The 14,620-nt window shown below is 38.1% G+C and overlaps 1 protein-coding gene across 1 annotated transcript in view; it reads left to right on the top strand.

Annotated features, from left to right (window-relative positions):
- Window positions 1–14,620, top strand: part of si:ch211-196i2.1 (collagen alpha-1(I) chain) — a 207,633-nt gene that overhangs the window by 96,129 nt on the left and 96,884 nt on the right. The window contains exons 8-9 of the mRNA XM_057818339.1: window positions 5,606–5,650; window positions 11,684–11,803. Of these exons, the coding sequence (XP_057674322.1) occupies window positions 5,606–5,650; window positions 11,684–11,803 (165 nt within the window). The remainder of the gene's footprint in view (window positions 1–5,605; window positions 5,651–11,683; window positions 11,804–14,620) is intronic.

Below are 14,620 nucleotides of genomic sequence, written 5' to 3' on the forward strand. Positions count from 1 at the left end.
TACAAGGTATGTACATATAAACCAAAATAGTATGTCATTCTTTTTTATTGCAGATATTGATCGCAATAAAACATTTGGACAACATGATTCCATTTCTTGTTTTAGGGTTAGGGTTAGGTGCAAAACAGGTCAATGAATCGCAATTTATAAAACGATTAGAAAAATATTAACGAAGGTTGAGCATACGAGGAATGTGTTATCAGACAGTAGAGGTTAAGGGAGCCAAACTGTCACCCGAGATTACAAGACCCTCGGCGGCATTCAGACATGCTTTTTCCCGATGTCTTCGATAATTCTTGCTCCAATAGCATATCTTAAAGTTGCTGCAGTTAAAAAGTTCGTAGTTTGATCTCGGGATCCAGCTGAGAAATTCTAAAATGGAAGTTACTGGCAGACATAGGACGTAAAGCGGAAGTACCTCGGAAACTTGTCTATAGAAAATGTTATTTTTCAAGTTTCATGACAATAATAGCTATTGTTTACAAACTATTGTCAAAATGTGCCATTTTTGGAATGTAAATTAGTCTGTGCACATTTGCGCAACCTCTTAAGACCTTACTTATCAGTTGTCAAAACCTTTTACTGAAATTTATAGTTTATCAGTAATCAAGCAATGTGTGGAATTTTCTATATTTGGCATTTGAAATTCTTTACGTCTTTACCAACTTTGACTTGTTATGACCGGGGGTGAAAGTGGGCCGGAACGGTCAGGAACGCATTTCCGGTATAAGATGCAGGGCCGAAACGCTGTTCTGGTGTATGTTGCTTTCATTCCGAAAATGTGACGGCAACTGTAAAAACGCTATGTAAAAAAAAAAAAGCTAAGCTGCCACACATGCATTTCATCTCCAAGAAGAAAACAATCTACAAACATCAGATTTACATACACAAGTGTTAACAACAAGTGTAATAAATTGCTTGTGTAGCGTAATCCGTTTCCACCAATATTTTTTATTTTATTCTACGGACGGCATGGAGGTTTCCCCAGCTGCTGCAGTTATCGGAGTCTGACGATGACGAGTCATGTCAATGTGCGAATGCACGCAGCAAAGCAAAACGCCTGGACTAATTTATCGGTTCAATTAGATGACATACTGACATGTGATCAGCAGAGATAGTTAGCTCTGATTAGTTGAAATGTGCATGTTTCCATGAACAACAAAAAAAAAAGTTTGTTGGATTGATGCGACTAAAAAAGGGCAATGCAAGAGGAAATAGATCAAATCTTTAAGAGCAAGGAAGGAGTTGAGGTGGCTTATTTATCATATTTAGTTTTTTTACTCTGATGGGGTGGTTTAGAACATCTTAGCTGTCAATGTGCACTTTGGACTTACAGTATATTTGTTCATTTAGTACATTATGTTAGGCGACGTATTCATTTCCTTATGATTTTAAAAAGTCAATGTTTGCGCGCGATCTTCAAAATATATTCCATTTGACTCTGCATAATATAAGTCATTTGTACTTATTTTTCTGAATGTATGTTGCTTATATATTTATTATTTTTTTAAAAAGTAAATGTTTACATCAACTTCAATTTTAATAAACATCCTATGTTCTTAAGTAGTTAAAATTGAGATTTGGCATTTAGTATGTGAGGAAATGAGGGGAAATAAAAATTAGGAGATGGAGGTTGGGATTATTGCTGTTTTTATTTTGCAAATCATTGAAAAAAATACAACTTTGAATGAAAATCAGTTTTTGTATGTGTTATAGAAACAAATGTGCCAAAACAGTTTTCTTTGCATTTCAGTAATTTTAGGAGGTTTGAGCCCCCCGAAAATGAATGAATAAATAAATAAATAACATTTCTAGCTTCTAGCCACTTTCACCCCTGGTTATGACATTTTCAAAAATGTAAAACAGAACATCACATAATCCTTTGATGATTTCGGAATAAAAATGTATACAAGAGTCATGTTTGAACTGTTTTTTTATTTTTTTTAATTTTTTTTAATTTTTTTATTTATAAATACTCATAGAAAAATCAACCCCTAATTTCACAAAAAATGCTTGTTGTTTATTAGCTTTAAGGTGGAAAATTTCTTTTTCCAAGTTTCTGACTGATTAAATGATGGTAAGATTTAAGATGAATAAAGATTTTCCAAATCTGAATGAATGATGAAAAGCCGTTTTCTCTGTGGCAGACCCCACACATAGACGGAAATAAAATTAGGTGTTTAACAGGTTTAGTGTAGCGTGCACTGACAGTCGCAACAAAAGATAGAATTCCTTCACCTAGCTTAGAAACAGGTGCCTGAGCTATAGATCTTGTGTGATCACATATGATGTCACAAAAACAACTCGTTTTAGAAAATACTTTTTGCCATCTGGGGAAGCCACTTTAATACCAAAAAATGACATCGAGTAAGGTCTTGGTTTTATTTATGGACACTTTCTAGTTCGCCAGTCAAGGCACTTCTTTGATTAGCTGCGTTCCATTCCACCTCAGAGTTCACTGCATTGTGACGTCAGTTCCCCACACACAATATGAAATTAGTTGTAAACACAGTCATTATGTAATTTAATCGTCCGTTACCGGTTTTGGACTCCGTTATCCCAACAAATCCACCCTTAAAACACTTCAGTCATGGGGGATAATCTTGTAGAACGCAAGATACTGTAGTGTTTGACCTCCCAGGTCAAAAAAGAACAAAATTGGCTTTATCACTCACATGTGACGAAGATATCTTTTAATGATACCTGTGTCCATATGGGCTTAATCTGACGTCACGATTTGCAAATGAATGAAAAGGCAAAGTTTCACGATAATCCTTGGAGCAGAGGTTGTTTGGCACGCATTTATGCTTTACAGCTGATGAGAACTGCTTTCTCTCAGCCACCATCTGAGCCTGATTAGTGGATGTTACGCTACACAAACATGTCACAGACGCGCAGAAAATGTCTTTGATCTACAGTGTAGCACTGGGATCAATATGGTTTTGAAGTCTTTAGAAGAGTGTATCATTGTGTTATTTAATAAAGGCAGCCATTCATAGTGGGATGTGAGGTGGGAACAGGACGTTGATTTAAAAACTGGTTAAATCTGTACTAGTTTGCATTCAAATGTATTGTAATACAGTGGTATGAAAAAGTATGTGAACCTTTTGGAATTTCTCACATTTCTGCATAAAATCACCATCGAATGTGATCTGATCTTTATCCAAATGACACAGATGAAAATTAAGTGTCTGCTGTAACAAAAACCACCCAAACATATTTTAATGAGGATAGCATGCAAGCAATGACAGAAGGGTGAAAAATAAGTTAGTGAACCCTTTGCCTAAAGAGACCTAAAGAGCAATTGAAACCAATGTTTACCAAACATTTTAAGTCAGGTGTGTGCCCAATCACTGATGAGTGGTTTAAAGCTCGGTCAAAAGAGCTGTCTGAAGACCTGCGATCAAGGATTGTAAAGGATACAAAACCATCTCTAACAGTCTGGATGTTCATCACTCGACAGTCAGAGAAGTTGTCTACAAATGGAAAGTGTTTGTTACTGTTGCTTCTTTCCCAAGGAGTGGCCGTCCACCAAATATGACGACAAAAGTTCAGCGCAGAATACTCAGAGAGGTAAAAAAGTACCCTAGAGTGTCTGCTAAAGAGTTACAGAACTCACTGGCCCAGTCCAATATCTCTGTGTGCATATCAACTATATGTAAAACAATAGCCAAGAATGTTGTTCATGGGAGGACTACATGGTGGAAGCCACTGCTGACACAGACGATTTGGCAAAATATTTTGTGAACTGATGAAACCAAAGTTGAATTTTTTGGGAGTAACACACAGCGTCATGTGTGGAGGAAAAATGGAACAGCTCACCAACATTAACACCTCATCCCCACCGAGAAGCTTGGTGGAGGGAGCATCATGATTTGGGACTGTTTGTTGCCCCAGGGCCTGGATAACTTCATTAATGCAGTCATTAATGGAAGACTGAATTCAAAAGTTTATCAGGATGTTTTGCAGGAAAATGTGAGGCTGTCGGTCAGATAGTTGAAGCTAAAAATAGGATGGATGCTGCAACAAGACAATGATCCAAAACACAGAGGTAAATCAACTTCAGAATGGTTTCAGAAGAACAACAACAAAATACACGTTCTTGAGTGGCCAAGTCAAAGTCCAGACTTGAACCCCATTGAAATGCTTTGGCATGAACTAAAGACAGCGATTCATGCCAGACATCCCAGGAATTTGACTCAAATACAGCAGCTTTGTAGAGAAGAATGGGCCAAGATTAGCCCTGATCGATGTGCCAGACTGATCTGCAGCTACAGGAAGTGTCTGGTTGAAGTTATTGCTGCCAAAGGGGTGGCCACATAATCTTAAATGTGATGGTTCACTTACTTATTTTCCCTTATCTGTCATTGTTTGCATACTATCCTCATTAAAATATGAAAACCTATAAATGTTTGGGTGGTTTTAGTTGAAGCAGACACTGTTTTTTCATCTGTGTGGTTTTGACAAAGATCGGATCACATTTGATGGTGATTTAATGCAGAAATGTGAGAAATTCCAAAAGGTTTACTTTTTCATAACTCTGTATAAATTTTACGACAGAATTGTATACTATTTGCTTGATTAAACTGAAAATGCACTGTACTCGATATGATGCAGGACATTAATGGAAAGCAACTTCAGAAGGAGCGTGTAGCAGTGATAAAGGAAATTTATTTTACTTTCCTTAATTTTACAATTTCTATATTTCTTTGATACTTGAAAATACTTCCAAACCGTGGACATGTTGGCGGTGACCCAGTAGTGTTCGCTCACTGTGTTTTGATTATGTCATCACAAGAAGACTAAGGTTCTTCACACCTGTCGTTATAGCACTCTAGCGCTTCCAGCTAGGTGATGATGTCGGCAGAGTAACGATTTCAGCTGATTCAGAATTCAGCCCATTGAGGAGGAAGATTCAGAACGAGGAAAATGCGACAGAGAGAATCCAAATGTCATCATTGTCTTAATCTCTCTACTCCAATATTTTTACAGGATATTCTTTTTATCTAAGTATTTTTCACCAATTGCTAAATAAATGATATGGTCGTGACAAATATCAATCTTGTTATAAATGGAATATGAAATATTAAAATTGCATTTATTCAATACGATAGGGCAAAATTACTGCATAATGGTCAAAACTGCCAAATTCTGAAACCTCTCGAACGGTATTTTATGCCACCGGAGTTAGCCACGGCCCTCTCCCAGGCAGCCCGGGGAAGGAGGGCAGCCGATCACTCCTCCCACAGCCCAGCAAAGGGGCCATCGTCACCCTGGGGGACTCGCCGCAATCCCCCCCAAATAACCCCCCAATTACCTTGATAGCATTTCAGTTTTGTTTTTTTCGGGTTTACACAGATACAGCAGTCAAAAGTGTTGGTACACATCTGTTCAAGCCACAGTGGTAACAGAAAGTGCAACTTACCTACTGTAAAATATTGAGGAAAATTCATTAACCTGGAGCTGTTTTGGCTTAATAGAGTATATGATGTCCAGACTCTGTGTAAGGTATACACCATGTATCATTACCAATAATGATAAATACCTATTTTGTTTGATGTCTTTTGTGTTTTTTTAAATAGTCACAATGTTAATTTATCCCCAGGGCTGTACTGGAGAACCTGGATGGCCTGGATTTAAAGGTGACAAGGTAAGACAAACATAATTAGCAATGATGTGTTGACATGAATTCGCGTGACTCATTAGGGCAGTACTTCTCAAATAGTGGGGCACACAGCGATACCGGGGTGGCGCATGTGAATTTGGGGAACATACTTTTTTGCCGTATTAGAATAAAGTATAATTGACCATCCGCTCAGTGGGTGGCAGTAGCATTCTTATTTTCAGAGTGTGCGCAGTATTTTTTAACCAAACAAGAGCACACAGCAAAGAGCACTAGAGATATGGCGAGCTTAGATGAGGAAATATGACAAAGCTTATGTAGCGTTTGGCTTTTGGCTTTTGGCTTTGACTTTTAATACAGTATGAAACGAGGAAAGAACAGTCTGTTTACCGTGTCTAAAAATGTTTGCAGCGGACAGCAGGAAGCCAAATCAATTAAGACGTCACTTAAGAAGGACATTATACCCCAATCACATTGATAAGCCACTTGATTTTTTTTTTTTTTAGCAAAAACGTGCCGAATAATGCCAACAATTGTCCAGCTTTGTCAGTGTTAAATCAGTAAACCAGCGAGCACTGTTAGCATACCAAGTTGCTTCGTGTAAATTAACCCAACACCATAGCAAAGGAACTGATACTGCCTGCAGCAAAAATAAAAACTGTCCCTCTGTCCAATGACACTGCCGTTTTTGTTCTTGTATTTTTTGTTTTTTCGGTCAAATTGTTTGGCATATTGTCTTCATGAGCAATGTTCCCTCTAAGCTTCACGCGTGCACAATCGCGCACTACTTGCACAGAATCAGCGCACAAGAAAATTAATGCATCGCACAAAATAAAAATCAACAGAAACGTATTGTAGTGTCTCTAAGGCTACTGTCGACGACGCAGCACGACGCTCCTATTGGTGCGTTTGATACGGCAACGCAGCGCTCCCATTGGTGCGTTCTATACACCAACGCTATACTCTGAGTGGTGCATTCCATATGCCAACGCGACACTCCCATTGGTGGGTTACTACACCACGATTGTATACAGTTGTGAGGTGCATGACCTGGGAGCGGGCGGAGAAAAATATTAGAATGAAAAGTGAGCTAGGATCTTGTGCTGATTTACAGAAGTAAACTTCCGCTGTCAGTTTTGCGAGCGCTAGAGTATTAATTCATATCTAATTTTAGAACTGACATAATCTAATTAATTACACCAAATAAAATTGTTTTCTATACCATTTTGTAACGTAATTCATTGAGTAACAGGTATCTAGCCAATAATGTGACACAGTTCACTTACGCTACGCAGCCCATAGGTGCCTTGCAGGTTAGCTAGCCAACAACAGTGCAGCGGAGTAGAGACGCAATGCTAACCCTTTATCATGGCAAAAGGAATGGGCAGCCATACTACACTCATCAAGCCTAAGTAAAAAAGATATGTGGTTCTTTTAAGATATAATGGCTGTCAGAGTACAGTATGTGCAAATAGAAGAACAAGCGGTGAAACTGAGTGGGTTTTTCAGGCCAGAGCAGGACTCTTCCCATGGTTACAGCAGGACTCTCACATATAACATAGTACACATCTCATGAACAATGAGACTTTTGTCTCTTTCATTTTAAGAGGGCCAAATCAATGATATTAAAAGTAGGGCTGTCAAAATTATTGCGTTAACGGGCGGTAATTAATTTTTTTTCATTAATCACGTTAAAATATTTGACGCAATTACACGCACATGCCCCGCTCAAACAGATTAAAATGACAGCAGTGTCATGTCCACTTGTTACTTGTGTTTTTTGTATCCCTCTGCTGGCGCTTGGGTGCGACTGATTTTATGCACCATGAGCATTGTGTAATTATTGACATCAACAATGGCGAGCTACTAGTTTATTTTTTTATTGAAAACTTTACAAATTTTATTAAAACAAAAACATTAAGAAGGGTTTTAATATAAAATTTCTATAACTTGTACTAAAATCTTTTAAGAAATACAGGTCTTTCTATCCATGGATCGCTTAGACAGAATGTTAATGTTAATGCCATCTTGTTGATCTATTGTTATAATAAACAAATACAGTACTTATGTACAAGGCAAGGCAAGGCAAGGCAAATTTATTTATATAGCACAATTCAACACAAGGCAATTCAAAGTGCTTTACATCACATGAAGATCATAAAAATCACATTTAAATCAACACAACGTAGAAACGAAGACAAAAGATCGCATTTAATCACAGAATAAAAATAAATAAATAAAATAAAAATAAAACAAAAACTACTACTAATAATAATTGAAATCAGCAATGGAGATAAAAACAAGAGGAATAGAAAGCAGGTAGATTGAAATATATAGACAGTTATAGATATGCAGTGCTAAACAAAAGCGTTTTTAGCCCTGATTTAAAAGAGCTAACAGTTTGAGCATCCTTCAGACGTTCGGGTAACTTGTTCCAGAGGTGAGGAGCATAATAACTAAATGCTGCCTCACCCTGCTTGGTTCTTGTTCTTGGAACATGCAGAAGACCGGTTCCAGACGACCTTAGGCGTCTAGATGTCTCATAGGACTCTAACAAGTCAAGCATGTATTTTGGTCCAAGGCCATTAAGTGTTTTGTAGACGAGCAGTAGTATTTTATAGTCTATCCTTTGACTTACTGGAAGCCAGTGTAGCGATTTCAAAACTGGTGTAATGTGGTCCAGCTTCCTTGTATTTGTGAGGACTCTGGCTGCAGCATTCTGTACCAGCTGCAACTTCCTGACTGATTTTTTATCAAGACCTGTAAATATACCGTTGCAATAGTCCAATCTGCTGAAAATGAATGCATGCATAAGTTTTTCCATGTCTTGTTGAGTCAGAAGCCCCTTAATTCTGGTTATATTTTTTAGGTGGTAATAAGCGGATTTAGTGACGGACTTTAAATGGCTATCAAATTTTAGGTCTGAGTCAATAATTACGCCAAGGTTTCTGACTTGATTTGTAGCTGTAAGTGACATTGTGCTAAGTTCGCTGCTTATCTTTGACCTTTCCTTTTTTGGCCCAAAAATGATCACCTCTGTCTTCTGCACATTTAACTGGAGAAAATTCTGGCACATCCATTCATTGATTTGATGAATGCATTTGCTCAGGGTGACTAAGGGACTATAATCATGTGGGGACACAGAAATGTACAGTTGTGTGTCATCTGCAGAGGCGTGATAGGAGATGTCATACTGTTCCATTATCTGAGCTAACGGAAGCATATAGATGTTAAATAAGAGTGGTCCAAGAATTGACCCTTGAGGGACTCCACACGTGAATTTGGTTCGTTCTGACTGATGTTTCCGATTGACATAAAGAAATCCCTATCATGTAAATAGGATGTGAACCACTGAAGAATAGTGTCAGTAAGCCCTACCGACTGTTCCAATCTGCTGAGTAGTATGTTGTGATCAACCGTGTCAAATGCGGCGCTGAGATCCAATAGTAGCAGAACAGATGATTTGCCTGCATCGGTATTCCAACGAATATCATTTAGGACTTTGATAAGCACAGTCTCGGTGCTGTGTTGTGGTCGAAATCCAGACTGAAATGAGTTAAAAAGATTGTTTTGCATCATATAATTCTGGATCTGTTCAAACACAACCCTTTCGATAATTTTCCCCAGGAATGTCAGATTTGATATTGGCCTGTAATTACTAATGGTTGAGGCATCCAGATTAGGTTTTTTTAGGAGAGGTTTTATTACTGCAGTTTTTAAAGTCTGAGGAAACTCTCCTGTTTGGAGAGAAGTATTTATAATCTGAAGTATGTCTGGGGCTATGCAACGAAAAACAGTTTTGAAAAAGTTTGAAGGAAGGATGTCAAGGCAGCATGTTGTGGGCTTTAATTTCGACACAATTTCTGTTAAAGTGGCATAGTCCAAGAGGCTAAACTGTCTAAGATTGACGTGGGGGACATTTTGGGAGGCATTTAGTGTAACATTTGTTAATCTGGAGTTGCACACAGTCTGTCTAATCTTTAGTACTTTGTGTGTAAAGAATGCTGCGAAATTATTACAGGGCACCTCAGATGCCAATTCCTGAGGTATTGATGCTTGTGGGTTTGTCAGTTTGTCAACAACAGAAAATAGTGTGCGGGTATTGTTAGTGTTTCTACTAATGATCTCTGAAAAATATGACTGTCTAGCATTTTTCAGTTCCTGGTTGTATTTGCGAAGACTGTCTTTGTAGATATCATAAAAAACTAGGAGTTTGTTTTTTCGCCATCTGCGTTCTGCTCGTCTACAAACTTGCTTTTGTTTTATAGCTAGTATGGCATTTCTCCAGGGTGACCTCTTCTTTCTTGACAAAGATTTTGTCTTAATCGGGGCAATAGTGTCAATTACAGTCATCACACTGGAACTGAAACTATTTACAAGTTCTTCCACTGGAGCTATTGTAGGGGTTAATGGTGAGGCATAGGCCTGTGTGAATAACGCACAAGTGTTATCACTTATGTAACGCTTCCTAATCACCTCTGTTTCCCTTTTCAGAGGATGGACAGGGGTGGTCATTTTAAACATAATGCAGTAGTGATCAGACAGAGCAACATCATTCACTGTGACCTCAGAGATGTTAAGACCTTTGGATATTATTAAATCCAGTATGTGCCCTCTGTTATGTGTTGGAACTGTGACATGCTGAGATAAACCAAATGTATCCAAAATATTTAAAAGCTCTATAGCACATCCTTCTTCAGGATTATCAACATGAATGTTAAAGTCACCCACTAGAACAACACAATCAAAGTCCATGCAGACAGAAGACAGCATTTTGGTAAACTCATCAAAAAACATTGTGTTATGCTTTGGTGGTCTGTAAGGTGTTACCAAGGCAGCTCTGCAAGGGCTTTTTAGCTGAATGACAATATATTGAAAGGAATCAAACTGACCACATGAAATATTTGTGCATTGGAAACTGTCCCTGATCAGACTGGCAACCCCACCTCCTTTCTTATGGGTTCTTGGCGCACTAAAGAAATTGAAGTTTGTGGGGGTTGCCTCAATCAGAACTGTCGAGCTCTTATCTTTATCTAACCAAGTTTCTGTTAGGAACATCATGTCAAGGTTATGTTTGCTGATAAAATCATTAATTAAGAAAGATTTGCCAGCTAAAGATCTTATATTTAGCAGAGCCAATTGGAGATGCCAGACTGGATTCACTGGTGAGTTTTGGGAATGACATACTATGCTTAACAGGTTGGCAGAGTTGATTGAACGTTTTTTATTTCTCACCAATCTAGCCCTTTTTGTGTTGTTTATCACCACTGGGATTGTTGAGCAGTACAGTATGTTGAATGTATATATCCGTCTTGTGTCTTATCTTTCCTTTCCAACAATAATTTACAGAAAAATAAGGCATATTTTATAGATGTTTGAATTGCGATTAGTTACGATTAATTAATTTTTAAGCTGTGATTAACTCAATTAAAAATTTTAATCGTTTGACAGCCCTAATTAAAAGTAAACCAAAGAAAATTGCTGCTGTAATTTCATTCCTTTAGTAAATTGTTACAATCCAAGGTTTTTAACAGGCGTGATACTGGTGTGTTGTCACAGTGTACAAAATTGATGTTGCTCACAGTGGTCCTCAGTTTGCTCAGGGAGCTTGTGTGTCTGCTCAGACACATGAAAAATTAGAGGAAACATTGCTCATGAGTAAATGTTGCTAACCAATTTGAATGTATTATTATTTATTGATTTGATTACATTTTATTTTTCAGTATCAAATGGTCAAATGTCCCTTGAGTGTAATTTTACAGTTTGGATGAGACTTTTTTTTTTTTAATTCAGGCAAATTGATGTGCTTTTATGTTACAAACAACACAATGTAATAAAGTTTATTTTAAGTTGGTCTATATTACTTTTTTTCTTTAATATTAAAAAGGACACAGTGTTATGAAGAGGTGTACTTATAATAATAATAATCTTTATAGCCAACGCTACTATTTACAGTGGCGGTAGAGAGTCGGGGGCTGCACCATGTCAAGCTGGTACACTGGTACATTGGTACACTGGTATCAATGCTGATCTGTGTAAAATGAATTGTGATTCATAAAGGGTAAGCTTGGCCCTGAAGGGAGCTCAGGAAATCAGGGTGACCGTGGACCTCCAGGACCACCAGGTTTACCTACCCTGTACTTGTGGAGGAACACTGCTGAGGAATGGGCTGCCTTCCAGGTAAAATACACACCTAATAGAATGAAATACTTTTGTTTGGGTAAAGCAAGGTAAACCCACATACAGTGTGTTATAGGTGTGGGAGCCTCTTGGTACCTAACGATACGATACGATTTGCGATACAAAGCTCACGATAACGATGATGCGACGATATGGCGATACGACGATTATCGATACATTGGTCAGGAAATCATTCTAGGATATTCTACAAACAACTAATTAACAGAAAAACAAGCATCTAGTGTGAATTGGAATGAGTTTATCACTAGTAGACGCCCAATCCATTTGAACTGGGAGGGTGGCAGCGAATGAACATTCATTCATTCGCTGCCATCCCTCCCACTTCAAACAGATTGAACGTCTATGGCTGTCAGTGGCAGTCAATGCCAGGCAATTAGGTAATTTCGGGCCATTTAAGGTTTCACTGGAATAGCACCAAACAAAAGTTCCAGCATCATCACCTTGTCCAATGCACATTCTTGACTTTTGACACCTTATCTGATGCAGATTCTTGACAAGGTGATGATGCTGGAACTTTTGTTTGATGCCGTTCAAGTGAGATTTACAAAGATGACTGCCTGAAGAATTCATCAAAATTCCCTCAGTCCTTGTTGATATGGGGCTGCATGTCAGGCAAAGGCACTGGGGTGATGGCTGTGGTTAAATCTTCAATAAATGCACAAATTTACATTGAAATTTTAGACAGCTTTCTTAACCTTTCAGTTGAAAATATGTTTGTCATTTTCCAAGATGACAATGCATCATGCCAAAGACCTAAAACTGTTAAAGCATTCCTTGGAGACAGACTCATCCAGTCAATTTTATGGCCTACAAATAGCCCTTGACACTTTTTTAAAACGATATCTCGATTCTTGGCAGGAGCATATCGATAACCTTTTGGGATACAAAGTATCACGCTATATCACCATTTCGATATTTTGTCACACCCCTAGTGTGTTATTGAATGCTTCGCTCCACTATATTTTCAATCCATTCCAGGAGTCGACAATATAAATGGCCCAGTGGCCCGTACGTTTTTTTAAAACAAAAAAATCTTATTTTACATTAATTCCCAGTGGTTCCATATTTTGATGACGTTACGCTATCCTGATCAAAGACAACCTTACAGTCTGTGGTAACAATTTAAGATGAGGATCTAACATTAGTTGATGTATTTTTTACCCTTAGTTAATGCATAACCAGACAGTAGCTAAACTAATGGTTAAGTACCATTTAAAAAATGAATACAATGCAATATTTACCAAAAATTCACATATACAGTACATGAGTGCAATAACACACAGTTATTAATGTATACTGGTCCAAGTAAGTGAATCTATTCTTCCAAATTTGAAACATTGCTCTGTCAGCCATTGGGTGCTGCAAACCTAATTTTCAGTACGGTATTATTTAACTAGTTACCTAATATTAATCTTAAAATATGCATACAGGTGCCTCATAAGTATTATTTATCCATAGCTAGCTACTACTGAATACTGTTTGGACCCTTTTTGTAGCACATGTGTCCCTTAACTAAAGATTTTTAAATGCTTAAGTATATTTAACCTTAATTACCCATTACTAAATGCTTTTTGGACCATTATTGTAAAGTGGACTACATGTAACTCTTGGGTAGCAGATAAACTGAACCAATAATAGTTCAGATAAGTGAAGTTGAAGCAATCACAACCACAGACATATTTTATTGAAAACAGTGAAACATTATAATAGGTGACATCTTAACTTCAACAGTTACATGCAAAAAAATAACTTCGGCACTTACCGTCAGTTACTGCATAAACTCATGTTAATTTACAGTGTATGTTAATTAATGTTAGATAAGAGATTATATGAATTATTATAATGTTACTTAAACATTAGTTATTGTTTAAAAATGCATTAACTAATGTTAATTAAGGGACCCTTATTGTAAAGTGTTACCCAGTCTATTCTACAGCCGTTGCTCTCCATTGGGCGCACACACACCTCGTTCGCTCGCTCCTGCATGAACACGCGCATCCTAATTGCTGCTGATTGATTGTCAGTATCTCAGTACCCACCTAACGTTCTACTACAAGAAGACATGTTTCTGAAACCCCCAGCACCCGGCCAAGTACCAGGGAAAAAAGACAACTTAAGAAAGAGAAAGTCATTGGAGGAGTTGAGGGAAAGTAAAATCCGATATGAAAAGAAAAGGGAGAGAAAATTTCAGCCCTAGTGGCGAGCCCGCTGTTTTTTTGCAGTGTATATGTATAGGTTTAGGTGATACACTGTTCGATTCAAAGGTTTGTTATCAAAATGCAAACCTACGCCCTTAACCAGCACCGCGTGCCTTCACGGAAATTAAGTGTACACAGGACTCCGTCGCCCTTTCAATTAGTCAGCCGCACAAATTGTATCATACCTTTGGGTGAACGAATTTCCTACCTGAGATGCCTTCAGTTCTTTGGCTTTGCATCAACCCTCGGCTCCCAGATGTGAAGGTGAGTCCAGTACCCCTCGCAAACTGAGGCCGTGCACGGACCTGACTGCATAACCTCTCCGCTTCCCGAAACTCCAGGTAGTTCGCAAGACGGCTCGAAGGACCAAATAAGTGTCAAGTTCAAATGTGAATCCTTAGTTAGACATTTATAATATTACCCGAAATAAGGAGAGAAGGCACTCAATTTAGTTGAAAAACTTGCAAGGAGAAAGAGGGGAAACTATACAGTTTCCGCAATCGTTCTGACTAGCCCCTCCTTCACCTCTTTTATTTGGAATGGCCCTAGCAACAGTCTTGCCCTAAAAGGGAAAATGGGGACGCAAGCTGGCGACACC

The sequence above is a fragment of the Corythoichthys intestinalis genome, chromosome 17, assembly GCF_030265065.1.
Source record: "Corythoichthys intestinalis isolate RoL2023-P3 chromosome 17, ASM3026506v1, whole genome shotgun sequence".
In the NCBI taxonomy this organism is placed as follows: domain Eukaryota; kingdom Metazoa; phylum Chordata; class Actinopteri; order Syngnathiformes; family Syngnathidae; genus Corythoichthys; species Corythoichthys intestinalis.